Source organism: Athene noctua, chromosome 22, assembly GCF_965140245.1.
Source record: "Athene noctua chromosome 22, bAthNoc1.hap1.1, whole genome shotgun sequence".
Lineage (NCBI taxonomy): Eukaryota > Metazoa > Chordata > Aves > Strigiformes > Strigidae > Athene > Athene noctua.
In genome coordinates, this window is record NC_134058.1 from 2,488,395 (window position 1) to 2,513,585 (window position 25,191).

At 37.9% G+C, this 25,191-nt stretch overlaps 1 protein-coding gene across 2 annotated transcripts; it reads left to right on the plus strand.

Annotated features, from left to right (window-relative positions):
- The first annotated feature begins 3,208 nt into the window (after window positions 1-3,208).
- GNB1 (G protein subunit beta 1) lies at window positions 3,209-24,614 on the plus strand. 2 transcript variants are annotated; one of them, XM_074925017.1, is made up of 11 exons: window positions 3,209-3,348; window positions 7,622-7,729; window positions 8,283-8,321; window positions 10,035-10,141; window positions 11,955-12,018; window positions 14,890-15,052; window positions 17,712-17,778; window positions 18,903-19,104; window positions 19,488-19,704; window positions 22,405-22,516; window positions 22,911-24,614. In XM_074925017.1, the coding sequence occupies exons 2-10, from the start codon at window positions 7,673-7,675 to the stop codon at window positions 22,509-22,511; spliced, it is 1,023 nt and encodes a 340-aa protein (XP_074781118.1). In that variant the 5' UTR covers window positions 3,209-3,348; window positions 7,622-7,672; the 3' UTR covers window positions 22,512-22,516; window positions 22,911-24,614. The 2 variants fall into 2 exon arrangements, with proteins under 2 accessions (XP_074781118.1, XP_074781117.1); XM_074925016.1 differs by having other exon boundaries at window positions 3,213-3,348; window positions 22,908-24,614.
- The last annotated feature ends 577 nt before the right edge of the window (window positions 24,615-25,191 follow it).

Sequence of the window (25,191 nt, forward strand, 5' to 3'; positions counted from 1 at the left end):
TGAACAGGAATCATTTCAGTGTTTTGAAAATGAAGACTTGGGGGGACACTTTGTAGTGCAGTAAAAATTAGTCTTGTATGAGTGAGACAATGTTTTGTTACAACCCTAAACTCTCGAATAGCATGGACTTCTGTATCACTGTGGGAGGAGAATTAATGAACTGAGGATTGCTAGAGTTTTCTTGGAAAAAGACTCTTAAAAGCTTCTTGACATGAGCAAGACTGTTGGTTATGTTAGTATTGTTAAAGCAATGCCCATTTCCTTCATGAAGAAAAGCTGGCTGTTAAAGTTAGCTAACAAAAAACAGACTGTGCTTTGATAGTATTTTAACTTCTGCTTGATTTGTTAAGAAATTGGTGTGTATTTCTTGATAATTGTGCTGATTCTTGGTTTGGTTTTGTTTGTTTTTTTCCAGAATTTACATGTTTGACAGCAGAAGTTGGCTTTCTACTGTAGCGAGAGAAAATGTAAGTAGAGAAATAAGGTAATTTCTTTTTTCTAGTGCTTGAGAAGCTCATACTATTTCTAAAAACTGGTGAACTTCAGGTTTTTAGCTGTTAATCTGTGCAAGCCTAAAGTACCTGTTTTCCACTTCAGCATGTGTATTCTTATGTCAACAGGAAGGATTTTAAAATGGCCAGGAAACCTGCTAAATAATAAATGTTAGTGTCTGCCTTTCTTTCAGAAATAGAACTGACAAAGCAGAGGGAGACCATAGATGAAACTGTTTCATCTCAGTAGGGCAGGGAACTGTAATAAATAAAATGATGAGAACAGTTACTCTCTCTTGAATGAAAAATTACTTATCCGCCATGTTTGACAAAAGAAGGCCAAACTTCTTGTGAGCAAAGTGGCTCTTGTCAGAATGTTCTTTTCGATGTGTCAGTATTATTTAAACAGGACCTAAAAGTTTAGAGTTGATATTCTGTGTATTCATAATTATTACTAATATTCTAGGAATAGTGAAACCTTCATTACATTCCAGACTATAACTTCAAATATTTCTGCCTCTTGTGAAGCCCCTTAGTCTTTGAGGAAGGTGACTGGTTTAGCCATATGTTGTGTAGAAAGTATTTGCTCAGTTAAATTTGCTACTTTTAATTTCTAGATATTTACCTGTTTTTCAAAAAGCAAGCAGCAAGCTAGCTCCTGTCTCTTTCTCTAAACCTGTCTTCTGAGGTATTCTCTAATTACCTTGGTCAATCCTAAACACCTCCGTGTTCTTTTTTGGAGAAGCAGAAACTGAATCTGAACACAGTGTTCCCAGCGTAGACAAATCATTGCTTCTACTCAGTGGCATTATGATACTTCCCATATTTTCTGTCCTGTTTTCTATATAAACTTTTGTTTTAACCAGTGCTGGTTATAAAGTCAATGTTTTTGAGCTATCCAGTACATACTCTACAAGGTGTTTTTTTCCTTCAAATAAAGTTTGTATCACAGAAGCTTGTGTGATTCTGTATATTTCTTACACTGTGTTCCTGTATACCTCTTCTAGGATTTCTAACTTATAAAATTATCCCTTTTTTAATTGTGATCACCATATCTGGAGATGTATGTGCTTCAGGATCAGAAGGCACCCCTAAAATTTTTTGTCTTCCGTTTTGGATCATGTAAATGGGAGAGAGAACACCTCAAATTTGTTCTACAAGCAGTTCTGCTTTATCTTACTATGTTTTCTGTTGAACAGAAATCAAATAGGCATCGATACATACTTCTGATTAAGTAAAAAAATTCTCAGCTTTCCAAAGCCAGTATGATGTCAAAACATAGGAACTAACAGTGGATTGTGTATAATTCCTTTGTCATTGTGAAAACGTACAAGCTGCTGTGCATGTTGCTAATAGGATTTATGGTATCTGATAGATTAGCACAGCTTCATTTAATCAGATGACCCGCTATGAGACTGTCTGGTAGGCATAACATGAGCTTGTTATTAGGGCTGTAAAGTTTTGGCTCTGTTCTTGCAAATGATGTGCTTTGCTTTTCTTCTGGCTGTTCTGCACATCTTGGAGTGATGCATATTAGCAGGAAAGATGTTGAGGGAACAAATATCAGACAGCCTATTCATTTGGGAGAAAGGTGATTTGGCTAACCTTCCGAAATTACTGTAGTTGGGTAATACTCTAACAATATAACTTTAAAGCCCGCTTTGCATCAGCAGTGCATGAGTGGGATTATTTAACTTTTTGGCTGTAGTAATGTGTAGTAAAAATATCTGGTAGCAAACAAAGCTTGGATATCAAGGGATACAAGTTTTAAATATTTGACTTAACGATAGCTGTGACTTCAAATCTGTGTTCTCCTCTCCTAATCTGTAGAGATTATTCACAGGACAGGCTGTTTAGGAGAGGATGGAAAACTCTATCCTTTTTTATTCTTTTTCTACAGGGAAGCTATGAGAAAATGAAGTAACAAAGTGTTTAGTAAGCATTGCCTCATTGCTGTTACCAGGTAGTTTCAGAGAGGAATCATATTTAACCTAGGAATATATGTGTGGATGAGTCATGTTCAACTCTTCCCATTTGTTTATAACGTAGGCAAGCATCACTCTACTTATAAATGTGATGGTATTAATGATACCTTGGTTTCAGTAAGTGGACTTAATTGACTAAATAGCTTGAGCTCTGGAAAGGATGAGTTGTAACAATGACATGAGTGAATTTGGGTTGTTCCTTAGCCTTTGAGTTGTTCTGTCACTGTTTTCTGAGTAGTGAGCTTTACCTTTAAATTAGAATTATTGTACTTGGATCCTAAGTATATCTCTATTTGCAGGAAGTTTGTGGAAGTTTTGCAGATTTTGTAAGGCTTTCTATTGAGTTCAAAGATTCTGGGCAAAGCTGTTCAACATACAATTGACTGCCTGGACATAGATGACTTTTATGTAGGAATATAGCTCATGTAGTTTAGAGAAAGACAAGCCCAGAAGGTGTTACCTTGAGATGAGTGACATAAGTCCTTTTGACATAGTTGAATTGTGAAGTTGTATCATATATGACAAGTAACAAATAAGGCAAAGTTAATCCTTGGTTTTCCTGTGTGGGAAAAACAGAGGAACAAAGTGACTTTTCTATGGGTAACTTGTAAGAAGAGATTAGAGACTTGGATCATTTGGAGTCGTGAAGAATAGTAAACTACCTTGCAAGTACACATATTGTTGTCCCTAGCAAGAAGAGAATTATCTACAAGGTATACCTGTCAACAAGATTAGGGGGAATTAGGCTAAGGGCAGAGACACTTAAGCACTTCAGCCTCTGGAAGGGTCTTGAGTGAGTTCAGCAAAGTGAATGTGTTATTCCTGAGAAGCCTGCCTTCAAGAACACAGTAACATATTCAAAAGAAAGTGAGGTAAGCATGAGTTTAGTTGCTACCTATTTCTTCACAGCTATGGTGATAATTTGGAAAAAAGGGAGTGTGCAACTTCAGTAGTGACTTTTTGCATGAGGTTTTCTTGATGTAGAAATCCAGTAACTTCTTTTAAACCCCCAGAAATAGAAGCATCATCCATATCACGCTTACAGTTTCTTCTAGAAACCTTATTTAAAATGGGATTAAATGCCTTTAGAACATGCCTAGAAACAAAGAAATATTATTTCATGATACTTAATTGTGCTAGTTTGCAGTGAGCATGGTTCATATATTGAACAGTCTCCGCTTGTTATTTCTGTTTGTAATATGACTAAATCTGTAGAAAAATTTCCCATTTATTAAGAGTGAGAATAGGTAAAAATATTTTGTCTTCCCCTATATTTTCCTGACCTTGCCTGTTGTTCTTGCTCTTTCAAAGAACTATTTTTTAATGCTAGATACTTAGTATGCTCTTGCTGATTTACAGTACAGCTGAAAAGCACACAAGAGGATGGAACACTCCCCCCCCCATCTCATATTTCTGCCATAAATTTAATTGCCTAGGACTCAGTGTAAAAGAAATAGAGGAATAGCCAAACTGGTTGTCCCATAAATTTTAGTCTGCTTCAGAGAACTCCTATATTTTAATGTCCTTGGCTTCATTAGGATTTTTGTTTCCTGACTGTTAGTGAGTTCAGTCATGTTGGCAGGAATTAGAACTTCCTGTTGATGTTGAAACAACAAAGACTACAAAGGGAATGTGGAAATCTGGTTTAAAGAATTTCTATGGATGCTGTCAGAAATGCAGTTCAGGGTTTGGAGTTGCTTGGAACGTGTAGGGGCTGAGTTGTAACTCTAAAAGTATATCTGACTCCAAGATACGAACTTATCATACAGATATATGATGTTACAGATAGGAAAAAATATCGAGGGTTGTAGGCATGCAGCTGCTAATTGTCATGCAGTGAGTACTGAAATGTGAGTCCTACCCAGCAAGTGACTGAAGGTCGAGATCCAGAGAAGCTGCTTTAACAATAGTAAAGTTCCTTGAACTCCTTGCTGCCTGTGATACTGGAGATAGTGTCTTGCATGTAGGTGTAAAGGTTTCTGCAGTGCTGGTAAGCCATTTTGAAATTGTTCATTAAAAGGAAGCTTTCCTTAAAACATTAGTGAGTGACTCTGTTGATGTGGAGTTCACCAATAAAGCGTTTTAGGAGCTTAGCTGCACGATAGGGAGAGCAGGTTGTGTATATGCATGTCTGTCTAACTGAATGATAACTTGCATTTATGAAATGACTCTGAAGGTTGGGTTCCTGTTAGTGTGTTTAGTTAATTCTTAGAGATGGTGAAGGAGTTTGGGTTCTTCTGCCCGTGCATAAAGTGGGACTTGGAAGAGAACGGAGGCAAAGTGCTGAGGCAGAGTTCTGTCTTGAATTCGATGTGACAGTTTCTTCTGTAACATAAGTATAGATGTAGTTACTGTGCTAGGCCTTTCAGAGCGTAATGGAGGTTTTATTTGTGTGCAGACAGACATGTATGTGCCAGTCAAGCTATGATATGCCATCAACTGGGGAATGTGACCTGTGTCCCTTTGGAGCTGCTTCTATGGCTGTATCAGTGTTCCTGCTTCTGTGATACTGCAGAAGACACTCGACACTATTGGGCTGCTCATCTGGCTTTGTCATTTGCAGCACTACCCTTCAGCACATGCTATATTAAGCAATAAGGCACAAGCATGAAATAAGCTTGTGTGATTTATTTTCAACTCAGTGTGTGCAAATAATCCAGAATGAAACTACAGGGTTCAGTTTCTGTGAAGTAAACTTTCTCGGTTTGATTTTTTTTTTTTTTCCCTAGGATTAGTGTTCATCTCCTTGGACCTCTTCCTGTTGGATCCAAAGAAGTTTTGTTTCATTTAAATGTGAGAGAATTCTATTGCATAGTGCACAAATTCTCACAGAAATAAATTGACCCTATTTTAAGCTGTATGTTACAGGAGAACGTATCTGCTTTGACTGACATTAGATTATTCATCCTATTATATTTTTAAATAAAGCTGTATGTAAATCTTCAGTGTAGTTACCTGTAACTCTGCACCTGGAATTGTGGTGTCCTAAATCTTTATCTTAATCCTGTTGCTGAGTTGCTGTGACCTTGAGCAGGGCATGTAAGTTTTGGATTGTACTTTCTCTGAAATAGGAATGATACCATCTCTAAATTCTTTGTACTCAGCCTGGAGTGGCTGGTGTTTGCTTAGTGGGAAATGGGCTTATATATTAACTTAGAGAATGGCAGAAATAGAACTGGATATCAAAAAGCTGAAAGATCTGAAAATTTTCAGTTTATTCTTAAGAATAGTCTTTCAAGTTTCTTAATGGCTTTGGCAAGAGTCGTGTACAGTATTTCACAGTGTGTGTGTGAACTACACAGGAGCTGTAGACAGCCATAGATTGTTTTGTCTTAAATGTAGAATGAACAAAACAACTTGAGAAACAAAATAGCATTCAAAAGAAAAGAAGGTGGTTGTAGGATAATAAAACGCTCTTGATGGGTTTTGTCTTAACTGGATTTTGGACTAAGCTGAACAAGCAATATTAAAGTGGCTTAAAGAGATGACCCTGGAACTGGAAGAGAGAAAGAAGAGACCTAGTTTCACAATGAAGTGAAAGGGCTTTGACGGTTTTAAGACAGAAGCTAGCTGAAACTGCTTTTCTAAAGTATTTTGTGTTTCATGAATTTGTAAACGATGCTGTGACAAGGTTTGACATTTGCTCTTCGAGGTGCCTGGTTTGGAATACCAGCTACTCCAAGGGGAGCTCTGAGATAAGTCTGGTTATGTGGGACAGTAATATTTAGGGAATGTTAAAGTCTTAATAACTCTTCTGAAACTTCTTTTCTTTTGACAGTGATGTTTGCTCTACTACTTTAATTTGCTTTCACAATATGTTCTCTGTTACTATGGATAAAAATTTGGAAGTTATCCTCATCTTTCTCCTTGGGAAGGGCTTTAGAAAAAAAGAAACCCCACATGCTTGCGAAGATAAATAAGCTGATTAAATCTTAATAATATGTAAAACAGCTAGCAAAGCATTTGCTTTATTTAATAGTAAAGGGTCAATTCTGGCCAATAAAATGTTCTAAAAAGACAGAACGAATGTTTATTCATAAACTCCAGGTGCTCTGTGGAGCATTTGAAAATGGAATCAATTATCTTGTTCTGCAATAAAAGATAAACTTCATCAGCACGTTTCTTTAGCATCTTACATTGGGATCAAGCTGCAGAGATTCTTTTGAAACAAAAAGTTTAAGAACAGCTGAGTTTTGGGTATGGAATGCTGGTGAAAATGCCAACAATATCTTTCTGGAACAGTGACTTGTAAAGATAAGTTGTATCTTTAAAAATATTATATTGAAAAACAGTGCAGTAGTTGAGAAGCTCTTCAGGCAGTAGTTGAGGGTGTTCAGTGACGATTATGTTTTATTGAACCTCTGTCTTGCTGGCGACAGAGTACAGCAGACAGAGGGATGTATGTTAGTAAATTGGTGCTTATTGATGCTAGGAAAATAGTCTTGGAGGGGGAAAATGTCTGTTGGCAGTGCCAACATAACATTTGAAAAATACTAGTTTTATTCTGACAACATGTTAGAATACATTCTGAAAAATCTCAGGGGGACATGTTAGCAATTAACAAGTAAAATCCTGAACAATATTTGTGAGTTCTGATATCCAGATATCAGAACAACATTTCTCATAACTGCTGTGTTACAGATAGGGTTCATAATAATAGATCTTTTTACAGCATTTTGCAAGTGCTTGTGTCAGTCTAGAAATACTTAATGTGCTGCTTCTCTGATAGGAGAATTCCTTATCTATTCTTAAAACCTTCGGAGAAGTCCTGACTTTCATGTCTAACATTAGTGCTATCTGCTCTTGGGAAATTTGAGTTTATACAGAACTGATTAAAAAAAAAAAAAACATAATTAAAGAAAAAAAAAGGGGGAGGGGGCAGAAGGAGGAAAGGAATTTTCCTGGAGGAAAGGAATAAGTCCAAATTATATTTTACTTACTGTGGCTGGAAAAAAGCCAAGCACATTTCTGTGTGGTAACTCCTTATTCTGCGGAGGCTTCGGAGAAATATTTTCACCTGTATTCCAGTATAAACCAATCTGCCTTTTGTCAAGTGCTGTTTGAGATGTTTGAAACAGTTTGCCTACTCTAATAATTTCAAGTTATGACTTCTACTAATTCTCATTATTATCATCTGTCTTCCAGATTTCTGGCTGTTTCAGAGGTGGCAGTGAAGCGCACCTTTAGCACAGGAAAATGAGTGAGCTTGACCAGTTACGCCAGGAGGCTGAGCAACTGAAAAACCAAATCAGAGTATGTATTGTATCCGTGGATCTTGAAGCCATGGTACAGATGAATGGTCATGTACTTTAGGAAATTACTTTTTTGTCTTTAATATTGCTTAGAAAATAAGTTGTACAGAATGCACACAATGGATTAGGTTGAAGTGAATGTTATATTGAATTTTTTCTGAGCCAGACCATAAGCAATGTTAAGCAACATACTGCTTAAAATAAGGTTAGCTACAAGGTTATTCAGGGCTTTGTCTAGTTAGGTCTTAAAAACTTCTATGGATAGAGACAGCACAGCCTGTCTGGACAAGCAGTTCCATTGCTTGACCATCTTCGTGGTGAAAATCATGTTACCTTTCTCTCAAAAGAAGAACAAAATGTCAAAGGCTCAATATGTTCAGTGTGTTTTGGCAGCAGACAGCGTATTATGTTCATGCTGCAGTTAGGACGGGTCCTCTGGATGACAAGCAGAAATGCTTTCTGGACCTTGGTTTGAGGGTGCTTGACAGACTTGATAAAACAGAGTATAAAGAAATGGACAGAACCTCTTCCAATTTCTCTGTCTTCTGTTGCAGGATGCTAGGAAAGCATGTGCGGATGCCACCCTGGCTCAGGTAAGCATTTAAGAGTTCAACACAAGTTATGAAAATTGGTCTCCTTTACCTTCTTACACCATATCTTTTTTTTTGTAAGTGCAAGTGAATCTTTTTTTGCCTCTTCTGTAATTTTTTTTTTTTTTTTCATTTTGTCTTTAGGTGGTTTCTTCCAGAAATACATTGTTTGTTTGTCCAGTTTCTGAGAGAGGTAGCCTTGAGCAGTAGTTTCTCTAAGAATTGACTCGGGGTGCATCTACTGCTCGCTGGAAAGTAATGCAGGGGAGCCCCAGTGTTCTGCTACAGAGATGGTGGCAGTACAGTTGCCTTACCCTGATAATCTGAACCATAAAACCTGCTCAGGTTAACCTACTTAATAATTTCCACATGAGGCTGCACTTATGTCTGAACTGCTTCTGGACCTGAGCTAATACCTTTGCATCTTGCTGTACTGTCACATTTTGATCCTGTGGGCTTGGCTTCAGTCAACATTAACTTGGGGAAAGGGAAAGCAGTACTCTGTAGTACATCTCATGGAGATACAGTGGTTTTTTTTTTCTAGAAATCTGGTAGGAATTCAGACTGGAACAGATTATTATGGCATTGGAAGAGGTGGCAAGCCTTTGCTTTTTTTTTCCCTAGATATATCATGAATCATTTTATTCTTGTCACCTACTTAAGTCCATTTGCTTGAATGTTGACTATGAATCCTCTATGTCTGATAGTTGGTACATAAGTGATGTCATTTTCTTAATTTAAAATGTCACTGAAGTATCAGATAATAAAGGTAATATCAATATCTGAGTGGTATGTATCTTGTGATCTCATTTTATGATGCGCAAGGCACAGTATTTTTCAGGGTGAAGGTATGGGAAAATAAAAAAAGAGCTTCAATATTAGTTAATATAAGAGATGTCCACCATGAAAGGAGTTTTATATCAGGGAAACATTCTTATCTGTTCATCTGAGTCCTGAGCTGTGTTGATAGCCTTTGAAAAGAAGCAGAGGTCTTTCCTCAAATGCACTTGCTAAAGAATTTTGTAACACGGAGACATGAGAAGTAAAATAAACTCTTGGATTTGTTGTGATGTGTACTGCTTAAAGTACTGGAGTGTGTTGTGCTGTTCTGTTTTTTTTTAAACTGGTACTTCTCTCCAGACTGGAGGACATACTTATATTAAATTTAACAGTGCAAGGACAGCTAAACTGATTACTTCCTCACTCGCTATTCACTTATTGCAGAGACTACTTTTATCTTCAAGAAGTTAAATAAATCAGGAATACTATGAATTTAATAATCCTGTACTTGGAAAGGAAGGCAATTTGGATCAGAAAGAGTTATTAATTCAGCCTTTAAAAGTGGAGATGTGTTTAAAGCCTGAGAGACCTCCCCACACCCACCCTTCTGGGAAAAAAAGAAGTTAGTCTGCCACATCTATACAGGAGTAGAAAACCTAGATCAAAGGTCTGAAATTCTAGAAATCTAGGAAGATATGACCTAAACAAATTAATTTCTGAGTCTTTATGAGTATGGTAGAGCAGCTAATTTCTTCATTTGATAAAGACATACTGCATAAAATGATATAACTTTTGATTAGTTAATCTTTAAAAACTCTGTCAATATTCAAAATGTGGGACTTTGGTCTGCACTGGAACATTCATTTAAATGGAATTGTGTTAACTTTTGGAACTATGAAGTGAAAAACTCAGTGTATGACACCATTCCTATTTCAGATCACAGCCAATATTGACCCAGTGGGGAGAATTCAAATGCGCACTAGAAGAACACTCCGGGGACACCTGGCTAAAATTTATGCAATGCACTGGGGGACTGATTCCAGGTGGGTGCTAGTGAGACCAAACGGGGTCATGTGGCTTCACTGTTCTTTGGAGTGTGCAGAACTCTGTTATTTTTCCTATTTCAACCACTAGGAACCACTAAATCCAAGAGAACTCGAACAACCACGAGTATTCAGAAACACTTAATATCACTTTTTTCCTCCTAATACCCATGATTTTGTCATCCAAATCTAAATATGGTGCCAAAATACAAGTTTCTGTCTATTTGCCTGAAAAATATAGTTGTCATAGTACATAAATTCTGAGGAATTGTGGAGATAAAGTAGACTTCATAATCAGTTGGGGGTTTTTTCATTAAATGCTTCCTATTAACTGCTGGTGTTGATTTAGAGAGAAACTGAACGATACTAGTATCAGCTACTTTTGCTTTCTGTCCTCTACAAGAATTGTGAGGCACACTAAGGCAGCAAGTTTTCAAACTTTGGTTAAGATAATATGTTGCTGCTTCCTTGCAGAAACACATTTTAAAAAATTCCTCTTAGGAATTTTTAAATTACAACCAGCAAGTTTGTAAGTTATAAGAAGCCTTTTGCTACTCGAGATTTTTTCAAAGAAACCTTGATGTTGTTAAAGTTACATTCTTACCTAATTTGTGTAAACAAGCTGTGCCTTAAGAAAGAACTGCGTGAACTCTAGTGTGTATGCATACAGTAAATACACCAAAGCAAAATAGCCAAGTGTTTAACAAAAAAGACAACATGCATCGTAAAGATAAAAATAATTCCTGATGTGTTAAACTTTTAGTTTCTATATTACTTAGGGCTTAAAAATCAGAACAAACACAATTGTTACTTTGCAAAACACTGAAGTTTAATTCACCTCAGTTTTCTGTGCCTGTGAAAGAAGCTAGTTTCTCACAGTTATGTACAGTTTATTGCTTCAGGCGTCTCTTGGGCATATAGCTTATTTAAAAAATGGGGATTCAATTTCTTGATTGGCAAAAGCGTTTCGAGAGAGCTCTGAAATATAACCCAGAGCAAAAAAATTAATGCAGAAAGACTGGAGTATTTCAGTGATTGCACTGTATTGTTCAGCTTGGAAGTGGTCAGAAGATGATGCACAGAACAAATTTGAATGCCACGTGGGAGTATTTTATCCAAAATGACTTAGAAAATGAGGAGACTATACAGATTTTTTTTCATGTCAGTATACGTGATCTATCTTTAAACACATTGAGAGCAGGTAAGAGCTCTGAACCCTGAATTAGGTGCATCATGTTTCAAACATGATTGCTGGCTGGGGGATTGAGGTGGTGTTGATTTAAAGTAAATATCTTCCTACCACTGCCCCTTCCATTACTGATATATTTGCTGCATTTCATTTTCATTTCCATTGTATTTCAGTGCTGACGTTCAGAATTTTTGGATGTCTTAGAATTCAAAATCCTGTTTTAAAAATAAGAATGAGGAAAACATGTTGATAGTGTAGCTTCCCAAACTCAGTGGATCTGAAGCCTGTGTGTAGCACACAGAAACACTGATTCCATGCAAGTTTTCTCCCTCAGGTTTTCAAGATTTGAGATGTTACATAGCTACAGTTTTTCCTCCAAGTCAGAATGTTTTAACGTGTAGGTGTTCTATCACACATTTCCATAATACTTAGCATTAAAATTGAGTCTTGGAAAATTATTTTTATAGTACTAATAACAGAATTGGGTAATGCTGCACTGTATTTGAATGGTTTCAAGTAACTTGGCCTTGACAACGGAGACAATTGCCAGCACAAAGATGTTCATCACAAAGATGTTCCTTGTCTTCCTGCAATGATTGTGTTTACCTGCTGTTTCCTCTCTAGGCTTCTAGTTAGTGCCTCCCAGGATGGCAAACTTATAATTTGGGACAGCTATACTACAAACAAGGTAAGACTGATGTGTTGTTCTGTAATTCCACTGTAAATACAAAGGCAGTGTACCTGTCAGGATTTTGGCTGCATTCCTTTCATAGTCCGAAGACCAAATTTTGAATTCTCCAAAATAATAAAGTTTGCATTTAAAGAACATAGCGGTGTCTTAAGTGCGTTGCATATGAAAATGTGCACCACAAATGGGAAACATTGAAATACTTAATTCTAGAGCATGTTTTGATTTTTGGTACTGCGGAGAAATTGATTGACTGAGAGCAAGAAGTAATCAGCATGTTGCACCAGAATGGTCAGAGATTTAAGCATAGCCATAGTAATCTATTGTCTGCGGTTAATTACTGACATATTATAGAATCATAGACTGGTTTGGGTTGGAAGGGACCTTAAAGACCATCGAGTCCCACCTCCCTGCCCTGGGCAGGGCTACCTTCCACCAGCCCAGGTTGCCCAAAGCCCCATCCAACCTGGCCTTGACCCTTCCAGGGAGGGGGCAGCCACAGCTTCTCTGGGCAGCCTGTGCCAGGGCCTCACCCCCCTCACAGGGAAGAATTTCTTCCTCATAGCTAATCTAAATCTTCTCTCTTTCAGTTTAAAACCGTTACCCCTTGTCTTATCCCTCTCCAGCTGAACCCCCCCAACTCTCTCAGCCTGTCCTCACAGGGGGGTTCCATCCCCCTGAGCACCTTCGTGGCCTCCTCTGGCCCCAGTTGAGCAGGTCCCTGTCCTGATGTTGGGGTGCCCAAAGGGAGAGAATCCCCCCCTCGCCCTGCTGCCCACCCTGCTGTGGGTGCAGCCCAGCACACCATTGCCTTTCTGGGCTGCGAGGGCACGTTGCTGGCTCACAGTCAGTTTTCCACCCCCTGACACCCCCAAGCCCTTCTCCTCAGGGCTGCTCTCCAGCCACTCCTCGCCCAGCCGGGGTTTGTGCTGGGGATTGCCCCGACCCACGGGCAGGACCTTGCCCTTGGCCTTGTTGAACTCCGTGAGGTTTGCCCAATTCCCTCTGGATGCCATCCCTTCCCTCAGCGTGTCCCCACCCCACGCAGCTCGGTGTAGGTGGGGAGCTCACTGAGGGTCCCTCGATCCCACTGCCCCTGTCCCCAGCAAAGCTGTTAAACAGCGCTGGTCCCACCCCCTGAGGATGCCGCCCGTCCCTGTCCCTGCTCTCTGCTCAGACCTTGAGCCATACGTCATCGCTTCCTGGCTGCAATCACATGATGCAGCTCAGGATTACTCTTAATTTCATATGACAGTGGTTGGCATTTACTGGTATGGTTACTGTTATCAGGGAACAACTGCAGCAGCAACTGCTAAAACTGGGATTATTGTTGGTTATTATTGATTCCCAGCTGTGAAGCTACTGAATCCATAACTTTACTAAAGAGAAATCATATTGTTTTCACAACAAAAATAAACCCTCCCTTTTTTTGCCTTCATCCTTCCTCCTTTGACCTCAACCTGCAGGTAAACATGATCGAAATTACTGTAACAACTGAAAGATAAGATGGTAAATTAATCACTATATACCATGATTTCCATATTATATCTTCAGTTCTTCTATGAATGCTAATTAATCCATGGTATCATCAAAAGGCAAATTGTAGCTTTCTTATCTGGGGGCAATGGAATCAGAGGTTGTTATTGTACTAGTAAATTTTTTACTAGAATCAGAAATACAACTCTTCAGCTGTAAAAAATAAAAAAAAAAAAATTAAAAAAATCCTCCCCTCATACCTCTTGGCAGTATTGAAACAGTGAAATAACAATTGAGTTAAGAACGAAAAAGCCCCCACCACCACCGTGCTCTAAAAGAAATAAACCTTTAAAAAACACCCCAGAAAACCAAACCATAAACTGTTTGGAATTATAGGTAGCAAGCAGCTTGTGTTGAAAGAGTGTTAAAATTTGACTAGGTAGGATCAGGAAGCAGCTAATGCAAAAATCCTTGAATGATAGTCTGCAGATGTTCTTTTGGCAGCACATATTGGAAGTAACACTCTTGTCATAAATACGATCTTTTTCTAATGATAAAATAAAATGGCTTGAGGTGAATATTCTGGTTAGTTCCGTGGTAGAAGACTTCCAAAAATGAGCTGGCTGTGTTTTTAGTGCAGGTTATTGGTTTTTAGCTGCTGATTGTTGCAGGATCACTGTAGCAGCGGAGGAACAGACAGTAATCTTTGCTGTTTACTTTAGAAATATAGGAGAATTGTTAGTATTGCATGAGAGATCACAATATGTATAACAATATAGTGCCTTTCTTTAAGATGCCATGAACACATTTGAAGGATGAATGCAATGAGTTAACAAGACAGAACAGGTTTAGCTTCAATTATTTTTTAAATAAAGTTCTTTGAGCACAGAGTGACAAGGAAACGTGGGGTAGTTATTTAAATATGAAGCTTGATTGCTTGCAGTGGGTTTCCAAAGGAGGATTTAAATGGCAGCGAAAGCAGCAATTTCCTTACTTGTCCATTGATAGCACAGCATCTAAGCCTGGAATTGGCAGTTTTGCTGACTGTGCTTGGAAGTCAATATTTTCCTGAACCTATAATAAAACAATAGCAATCAGAGCACTGAAATGGAATAATGCAGCTTTTACCAAAATTGCTTATTAATCTGGATTCAGGAAAGGCAAACCTAAGGTTTTAATTATGTCATTACTTGGTCTGACGAGCTGTATGTGCAAGTTACCCTCAAAAGGGTTTGATACTCAGACAACTGAAGACTTTTTTCGTGTCATTGTTTTCTTCTTGTCCTTCTGGCAAAAAGATGGTGTATGCCTTGAGAAACAGGTGAAAAACTTCCTGCTAGTAAATGATTGAATCAGTTATTCTGCTGATGAAATACATCAATGTGTCTGTTTCAGGTGCATGCTATTCCCCTGCGTTCCTCTTGGGTCATGACTTGTGCATATGCTCCTTCTGGAAACTATGTGGCTTGTGGTGGTCTTGATAACATCTGTTCCATTTATAACTTGAAAACTCGTGAAGGGAATGTACGTGTCAGCCGTGAACTAGCTGGTCACACAGGTGAGTGCCTGTTCAGAATGATCTGTTACCTAAGCACATGGTGAAGATTTAGAAGAAAAAAAAAATCTTTTTAGATAGAATTTCCTAATTAAAAGGATATATTCCATTGTGCACTTCTTTCTCAGGCAGGACGGTAGCTGCATACTGCCTGTTTTTAAATGGTTTTTTTTCTCCCTCCTTTTAAAAACTTTTGTTAAGGGTGATAATCTTTTAACAAAGGAAGTGTAATGAGAATGTGTTTTAACTTTGCATAAGCAAGACAGCTGCCTTCTCATGGCACTATTTAGTTGCAGGGGTTTGAGTTCTCATTACTTCCTCTTCTGTTTCTCCTCCTCTCCCTTTTCCCCAGAATACAGTACCTTAATTTTTGCCTTCCGTTTCTGTCTCTAAGGTGGGCTGTCTTGTGATTGATGAGAAGAGACAGGTAGAGTTCTCGGCTTTGCCTGGTGAATTAGGATGTAAACTGTAGCTGCAAAGTTCTCTTAGTGACAGATGAAGCAAAATTCACCTTGTTGGGTAAGAAGGATTGTAGAAACACACGTGTTGGAGTTTTTGAAGCAAGAACATCCCTCACTGTGCTCGAGAGCTAGTGTTTCCAAGTGTGGGGAACAAGTTGAAAACTTTTCTTTCTGAACAAACCAGGAGACTCAGTGTCACGCAGTACCTTCAAAAGCAAATCCAGTGGCTGAAGATATCCTTGCTTCCTAAAGAATGTACAGTTACCAGGGATGAGCACCTTATAAGCAGTAGTAACCTAGAAAATGTGAACTGCTTTTGTATGTTGTTGGATAATGGACAGATGGTATTTTTATGTTTTTGTGAATGGGGTTGAAAATTCTTCGGAGGAAAGCCGGGTGGGTGGTTTCTTGAACTGGCTATTTAGTAGGCACCTGGGTATCTTGTGAAGTAGTAGCGTAGTAGTGAGCCTGTCACATCAGTCATCTTCCTCACTCTTGTGGAATCAGGAATGCCTCCAACAATCTGAGAAAGGGAATGGGCTGTAATTAAGCATTTCTCTTAAAGCTGCAGCTCTGAAGCTGCGTGTCATCTTTGTGGTCTCCTTGTTGCCACTAAGAATAATCCAAACCAAAGGTAGATCGCTCTCGAGGTGGTCAGCTTGGCTCCAGAGAAAACTTCTAAGAGTTCTTCAGAGAAAATGTCAGGTGGGCTCTGTCTTGCTGGTTTTCTGCCTGATCAAGCCTCCAACTATACAAAGAAAAGAAAAAGGCATAAAGACTTCATTGAAGGAAAATATGGTTACTCAGAAATAAGTTAAACATTAATGATTTTTTATACAGAAAAAGTTAAATATGAATTAAAGTATGCTTATTGCTATTTAATTTTCTTTTGACTGTTCTTACAAAGCATGACTGATGTAATTTAGAGGAATTGTGTGCTCTTCTTGGGTGTAAATGGTGTGAGAATGCAGGGATGATTTGACCTTCAGATGGCGGTTGTGATGAGACTAGTGAAGTGATTTTGGAGAAGGTACTCTTCTCTTCTTGCCCCTACCTCTCACCTGCCCTTCAGGACACAGGGAAAATTGGAATGTGTTTGGACACAGGGTGCTTTGACTTTCAGTATGTGGCTGTGAATGTGTATCAAAATACGAAAAAATATTTTTAGCAATAAAAAGAGCATTATTTCTGTGATAGTCTAGATGCTCAGTGGTCTTTATGGTTCTAAACTGCATAGCTGGGAAAATATGGATTTTTACATAACATGAGAAGCAGAATTTTGCTGTAATTCAAGGGACATCAAAGGAGTACATTTGAAACCTGACCAGTTTGCACAGAATCTTCTCGAAGGAGCAGCTTCAGTGATCTGCTTTTCTGTTGCAGAACTGAACAAAGCCTATAGCTGGAAGCTATCATTTACAGGTTTTCATATTTTGCTGTAGTTCCGATTTTCAGAAGATGTTTGTGTTTTCTGAAGTAGAAGTGGCTGGCAGAACAGAATAATTTTATAATCGGAGTTGTTGCATTGATAGTTTGGCATGTGGTAGTACCTCACTACAAAGATGCTTCGCAGCACTCGAATAAAATTCTTTTCCACTGTTTCGAAACATCCAGTGTATGTTCTCTGTTCTTTTTGTACTTTCTAGAAGTGCAGTTTATTTTTTCCTCAATAGTTATATGATACAGCTGAGGTCATAAGCATTTGTTGCTCCTGGATGCAGTGATGTAGAGATGCATTTTGTAAGAGTTTAGTGTGTACAGTGCAGGGTTACCTATCCTTCTCTCCAGCTTGGCCAGTGGATTCCACACTTTTGCCTTACTACTCCCTCTTTCTCTTCCTCTTCCTCCTCTCCACACTCTCTACCAAAAGAAAAACTGGCAAGATATTTCCAAAACAGTGTCTAGCTTATTTGGTTAAGCTGTTTAGGTTCATTTTCTTCTGTTACAGACATATTTCTTTAGGGTGACTTGCAGTGATGCTGGTGTATCACTGTGCGAGGGTAGTGGTTGAGTTGGGCATGGTCTGTAAAGAGCCAAACTACATTTTGTCCAAAATGTTGGAGGTTCCTATATAAAAAAATTTTAGGCTTATATAGTAGTTCTTGCTACATCTTCAGGAGAGGAGGAAGCAACACAGAAGCAGTATGGAGTGTGAAGAGTAATCTCTGGTCTTACTCATCAACTTTTAACTTTGTTTTCAGGATACTTGTCATGCTGTCGTTTCTTGGATGATAATCAAATCGTTACCAGCTCTGGTGACACCACTTGGTAAGCAGTAAAATTTTGACATGATCGTTAGTAATGACTTCTCACAGCTATACTCAATTATTGAAGGAAATGTTATTCTTTGTAAACGCGATAGTCATCCAGAAGCCTAAATGAGATTGATTGTTGTTCATATGTCACGTTTTTACTGTTAATGGAAAAGTTGGTCTTTCAAGTTTGTTAGCTTTGGCTGTTTAGTTCTGCCCGAGTTCTGAAGAGCCTGACCCAATTCTCTGTGTTAAGAGGGTAATGGGAAAAATTTTTTTATGGTAACTACTTGGCTTTCAGAAATAACAGTATCAGAATAATGACTTTTTTCAAACTTGTTTAGCATTCAGTATTTATTACTGAATCATATTCAGATTTTTCTAATACAGAATTTAGTTTGTTGTTATTCAGAACTCCTAGAAAGTATTCTACAGTGACAGTAGATGGGTTTTTTTGAGGAGAATGTAGGTGTATGTCTTAATAAATACTGGTTTCTGAACGAAAAAAAGACCTCAATCATTTTTTCATAGATTTTTCTATTATATCTAATTCTTAAAAGCATTACAGCTCTTGCAAGCAGCAGTTCTTAGAGCAAAGGTTGTCTAAAATACCTCTCCTACACAGCATCAGTCTCTTTGAATGCCTGTCTGTTAGTCCACTGATTCTGAGTAGCTATTGAATGTAGAAGTTGGGGTTTTATACAGAATTGTTTCTAAATGTGGATTGGTAATTTTTTAAAAGAAAAACAAGCTCGGCTTTTTCTGTAGCCTTACCACTGCTGCTTTAACTCAAGCTTGTAGTAGTACTGGACAGTAGTCATTGGCATGTTACAAGAACTTTGTGTCGAAACAGCCATGAGTGTTAGCCATTAGATTTTTCGCACAGTTTTTCAATTTAAACCTCCAGTATTTTAAAATTGAGGACCTTTTTTTAAATCTTCTATACACAATTGTCCTTTAACAACCAAATAATTCAAAGAATGTTTGTTTTTTCTACAATGAGTATATTTTTTCGTTAATACTTTATGGAATTTTACTTAGCACTGATATAAATGAATGGGTTTACAAGGTCTGGACAGCAATTCTTGTCTAATGCAGCACAAATGTGTTGATTTTTGCCTTTTTAATTATTCCTTCAAGCGCTCTCTGGGACATAGAAACTGGTCAGCAGACAACTACATTTACTGGGCACACTGGAGATGTCATGAGTTTGTCTCTTGCTCCTGATGCCCGGTGTTTTGTTTCTGGTGCCTGTGATGCCTCTGCCAAACTGTGGGATGTTAGAGAAGGAATGTGTCGGCAAACCTTCACTGGCCACGAGTCGGACATCAACGCCATCTGTGTACGTATCGACGTGAACAGAAGATATCGGGTTTAAATTCATATTGTTACAATCGCTCTGGTCTCAGCTCTCAAGCATGTGCTGTGTGATGTAGTGTTGCGGCATATTTTCTTGAATTAACAGTTTTTGTAGCTGGGGAAAAGTACTTGAAGTTTGTACAACTTCAGGTCCGTTGTGGTAAAGAGAAGCAGGGACTGTTCTTCACATGCTTTTAGTTACTTCACTGGTTTTGCCTGTATCCTAGTAGTGGAGAGGTGTACGCTCTGCCGCTTTCTTTTTCCACTTGCTCTGTACAAAATGTTATATTCACTTGACAGAGGAATCAAGTCTGAAATCATGTGTATTTTTATTTGTTTTTTTTTCCTTTTTCCCCCTCCTCCCAGTTCTTCCCGAATGGCAATGCATTTGCCACAGGCTCGGATGATGCTACGTGCAGGCTTTTTGATCTTCGGGCTGATCAGGAACTTATGGTTTATTCACACGATAACATCATCTGTGGCATCACCTCTGTAGCATTTTCCAAGAGTGGACGTCTCCTCCTAGCTGGTTATGATGACTTCAACTGCAACGTCTGGGACACACTGAAAGCTGATAGAGCAGGTAAGGAAGCAGTTTGGGTTTTAAATGTTATAAACAGTGTGACGTACTGAATGTGAGTTGAGTCATATACACAGACCTGTTAGCATGCCCTGCCTCAACTCTAAAACTCTGTGATAACCTGGTTTAGGATGACCAGTGATGAAAGTAGCTTAATGACATTAACAAGTGAATTGGAATGCTGCTAAAGGATAGAAGGGAACAATGCATGCCTGGGAACAGGAAGATTGCCATTAAAACCAAGGTTTTGAGGGTGGAGAGCTATCTTGGGGTTTTTTTAGACTTTATGGCATTGTTTATGTATGAACTGTTCAAAGCAGTTCAACATTAATGTGGCTATTTATAGAAAAGAATTTTTTTTCTAATATTTGTAGCAGTAGCTGTAGAGACAGCCAGTGAAATAACAAACATTGTGTTTGGAGGAAATTAATATGAAATTTATGGTCCAAAGATTAAGATAATGTAACTTCAGTTCTTTAAAATCAAAACTTTTATTAGAAAAAAGGAGAAAAGATACCAATTAGGCTGCAAGGGTTTTGTTTTGTTCCCATCAGAACAGGGGATGAGAACAAGAGCCTACTCTGTTACCAACTAGAGTGCTCTAAGCTTTTAAAATTATCCTAGGTGGGTTTTAAAAGCCAAGAAAAAACAAGCAGAATATTGTTCCACTTGCAGTTGAAAGGATTAGGTGCAAGTACTTTATTTGTGGAAAACTGACTCCTTGTTTTGAGGGGAGGTTATATGGCAGGTAGAAAAAAAAGAAACATATCATCCTGGACCGTTCCAATACGATTTCCACTGGGTTTTTAATTTCTGTCTCCAGCAACTTTGTTTTACCACTCAGATTTTATTCTTCGTTGCATCTAAAATTCATGTTAGTTTTTATCAGTACTGAGAAGCTGAAACTGTGGGACATGGTTCATGTGTTGTAAAACACTATTTGGTTCTAGTTGCAAGTTAACAGGGCCAAATACAGTTATTTCAGTACTGACATGTATTTTATGAGTCATCCTTTTCTGTGTGTTGAGATTTACAACTCGAGTTTCTTGTACTTTGATTATTGAGACCATAAATCTGTATATAAGCCCGTATGGAGATGAATTGAGAAACCTCTCTTGATTAATGTCTAGGTTAGTTTACAACTGGCTGTATTTAAGTACTGTAAAAGCAATTATGTGTGTTTTCCTGTATTTTTTTTCTTTGAAAGACCTTCATTAAGAAAAAGAATGGAAGAAGGTGGTGATCTTGCCTACTGTTGAAATAAGAAACAATTCTTTATACTCACGAAGCATGATTCTTTATTGCCAAGTTTTAGAACTGATTTAAACAACTAATTTGTCACGTATTCTGCTTACCGAAATCTTCTGAGACTTAAGATTGCCGAGCAGATCTTGACACTATCATGCATGATTCTATATTAAACACCCTTGTGGTTAGGTATTCAGTTCAAATTGCATAAGACTTCTTGGAGCTCTCTTTGTTTTACCAAATTGCAACACTTAACTAATGTTGATGGTAGACTGTATTTTGATATATTAACGCTATTTCCACAGTAAATTCTAGGTGACTCCTAGGTAATTCTGTTAGCTCTGGCAGCTGGCTTGTGTACCGCACTGAAATCCTGAAGATTGTATCGTCTGCTTCAACACTCAGGATTTGGCTTCTGCTGCAGAAGTGCACAATTCTGTGCTCAGGCTTAGACACTCACACAGATTTAATGGGATCTGGAGATTAACGGTGTTACACAGCGTTAACTGCTTTTATAAAGTATGTTAGAAATGTTACTACTTCGAACATCAAGAATCTTTGTGTACGAAGTAGTGATTTTTACACTGAATTAACAGTTCAAAATATTAATTTTTAAATGTACTAGCTTGTGTAAGAATTAAAACTGATTTAACTCATGGTCTGTTTTGGAGAACAGTAAATGGAGAGGGAAAGCCCAAAATACAAATGAGGAGAATCCTATGAGCAGTGTAATTGATGTAGAAAGATTAATTTGAAGTCTATCAAGAATATCTTACCTCAGTGCTGTGGACTGGAAAGAGCTTGAAGATAATTAGGTTTTCTTTTTACTTCCTTGAAGATGTTAAAGGGGATAGAGGAAAATGTTGATTCCCTTAATTTTTCTGTTTAGTGTCTCCGTTCTTTTTTTAATGGTACTATAACTGAATTGTAGCAGATCTCCATATTGACAAATAGATTGTATGTAGGAGTTTGTCTCGTAAGTGCTTGTAGAGTAGTAAGATAAAATTAGAAGAAAAATGCTTTAGTGTTTATAACAATTGAGCATAACTTCTGATATTACACATTAAAAAGTTACTGATCTCTTTATCACTATGGAGAGCAAATACTAAGAGCTATGCAATGCATGGTTGTACTACATTGCTATGACATTGTCAGCAGAATTTTTGGGGCTGTAACCTCACAACTCGTGAGAAACCAGTAAAGGTCACAATATGGGGAATTTTCAAGGAAAATTTTGGAGTCATGCATTTACTGCATTACCCCCTTGGGAACCCACACAGTTATATCTCAGTTTGTGCTTATAAAACTAACAGCATTTAAAAATTCTGCCATGTCCGTTCAGGATTTTTGAACGTATAGGTTGTCTAATCCAAACCTGTGTGCCTCAGCGTTACCTGAAGAAATATGAAATTATCCAAGCGATGCACCGTGTCTGTTACGTGTTCTTATTCACAGGTGTCCTTGCTGGTCACGATAACCGTGTCAGTTGCTTAGGTGTGACTGATGATGGTATGGCAGTGGCAACAGGATCATGGGACAGCTTCCTCAAGATCTGGAACTGAAGTAGGTAGGTATCCAATTACTTCAGGCTGTCCTTGTTTGCTATTCAGAATGCTTTTTCCCAGGTCCAAACCGTGCTTATTTTTACTGATGCTGCAAGCTTATAGTTCAGGTTAGGAAAGTCACTGAGAGGGGGGAAAAAAAAATCGGCTTGTTTTTGTAGAAGGCTATTTGTTTAACGTATGCAATGACATTTTTGTGCTGAACTATTTTTGGCCTATTTTATTTCCCTCGTAGGGATGACTGTATGGTCTTTTGAATCTGGGTTGGTAAATAAATGGCGTTCTTGAAAATGGTGAGATAATGGCTAAATGCGTCAGTGGGTAGCGAGAGCAAAGCTTGAAACTTGATTACAGTTTATCAAAGTGCAACTCTTAATAAATCTTTCTGTGTGTCAGAAGAGCGCCGGACTCCATGACTGGAAGAAGTTTCCAACGTTTGAAAATTAAAAATGATAGCATATCCAATCCAACCATACTAACTTGGACCCCCATCCTCCCCAACTTCAAAGGGCAAGATCTTTTCCGTCTCCTGTTGCTGAAATGAAGAGCACAATTACCTTTCCAAGAAGAATTTCTGTGTTGTAAGCAAAATGAAATTGTGCATTCCTTTTGGGACCATTTTTTTTGTCTTGAGAATTTAAAAATGAAACACTATCATAAAAGCATGACCAGAAAATAAACTTGAGCATAATTGTGAAACAGTTAGCTTTCACTGTAGTTTCCAAGTTGAAGTTAAGGACTTTATCTCACACACTTGCAAATTTTAAAGTCATGTTTGTAGCAGGATTTTTTTCAAGTTTCCTTTTTAAATACATTTCTTTATGTATTTAATTGAGCAAAACAAGGGAGTCCTAGCCCAGAGCCTCTGGGGGTTGTTAACGCTGTAAATTTAGTCCCTAATTTTTTTTATTTTATTTTCTAGTATCACAGATAATTGTTGCACAAAACTTGGCATATATAGGATAATGTTAAGCAGTAAGGTAACCAAGCACATGCTGTAAAAGGTAATGAATGCTTGTTTAAAGAATCCTTTCACCTTTTATGGATAACAATTGCAATCCTTGGTCCCTCCTGCCCCCTCCTTTTTCGCCACACTGATTTTTTTAATCTGTTTTGGTTTTGTCCACTTGAAAGGGCAGTTTATATATCCTAACACTATCCTATAAGTCTCAACAACCAGGAATCTCTGTTTTCAAAAGAGACCTATCCTACACTTGGGTATTGAGTCAATTCTTTGTGTATGAAATGATGTACAAATCAATGTTTTGAAAATAATGATCTTGAACTTTCTAAGTTAAACAAAAAAAAAAACCTTTTTTGATTGTTTGCCATATTGGGTGGGTTTACTCTTAGAATCGCATGCTGTAGAAATGCTAAAAAGTGCATATTGGACTAAGTCCTTAGATGTTTTTTCTTTGAAGAAATAACCTGTTTAAAAACTGTAACCATTGTCGCTGTATTCATTTATTGTTGCTACTCTGTGCATAAATCTATGAAGAACTCAAGTACAAAGCTATGCACGTTTTGGAGTAGCGTGATAAGTCACTTTTTTTTTTTTAAAGAAACAGCCTGTTCAAACAATCGCTGTCAAAGATTCTGGGGTGTGGGAGGAGGGAACCTAGACCATCTTCTTTATAAATCAGTTCCTCACAGCCAGTTCCTCTTGTAGGATGAGTCCTTTGCATCTGATCAGAGTCATTTTTGTAATGAGCAGGTTTTCCTGGCTTTCTTTTCAAATAAAATGTTAAAAGCAGCAGTGTTTGGACAGCAGATTGTTCTGTTAAACTTTCCTATCTTCTCACTGTATCCAGAAACGCTCCTTCCTAGCAGCAGTAGTAGCTTTTCTCCATTTTGTTTTTTCTGCAACATTCTGTACAAAAATGTGCTGTAATTGTGCGTTAGGCCTGGATTTGGCATAAAAGATGAATTCCCTCTTACTCTCTTTCATGAAACTACTCTGTAGAGCTTTCTCCACGCCCTGTATCCCTCTTCACCTTTTGTATTTAATTTTAAAGTCAGTGTACTTCAAGAAAGCTGGATGCAAGATAGATACTATATTAAAATGTAATGTTATTTAAGATGTAATAAAGCAGTTTGACATGAGTTTTGACTGATCTGTTTTGCAGCTTATTGTTCAACTCACAAAACAGCTTCTGGCAGATTTCAGCTACGAAATAAACACGTAAGAGAAGTGTATGCTGCCCCAAAACAAATTGTTTGGTATTTTGAAATGGCTTGGATTTGTAATGGTTAATTGGGCAGAGTATGCAGTGTGTTTAAAAAGTATGTATTCATGTGAAGGGATGTGGGTTTCATTTTAAAGCTAAAAACAGAATTGCAGGATGAAATAAACCCTTCGATTTTTGTTACTGGGAAGTGTTGCCAGCGATATCTGAAAATGCGTGTGTAAATGTGCAGTGTATGCCAACACTGAATGGCAAGTGTGTGGAGCTTAGTGGCTGCTGGCATTTTGCTTCCTCCATTCTTCGCTATTTACAATGGACGTTTCTTGGTTTGGTTGCTAGAGCTACTCGAGAGCTTAATCAAAAACTGCTGGTAGCTCTCCTAGCTCAGACTCCAAATGGAAGCAGCTAGTATGATTCATGTGGTATACCTCACAAAAATGCTTTGTGGAATATAAGAGTGTAACGCCTGAAGTAGGAAATTGGAGCAAAAAGTT

What these genes read in the sequence shown, in the direction of transcription:
- GNB1 (XM_074925017.1), top strand. Translation starts at nt 7,673, where the DNA reads ATGAGTGAGCTTGACCAGTTACGCCAGGAGGCTGAGCAACTGAAAAAC. An exon ending in CGGATGCCACCCTGGCTCAG is followed by an intron (nt 8,322 to 10,034) that starts GTAAGCATTTAA and finishes TTCCTATTTCAG; the next exon opens with ATCACAGCCAATATTGACCC. An exon ending in TGAACTAGCTGGTCACACAG is followed by an intron (nt 15,053 to 17,711) that starts GTGAGTGCCTGT and finishes CTTTGTTTTCAG; the next exon opens with GATACTTGTCATGCTGTCGT.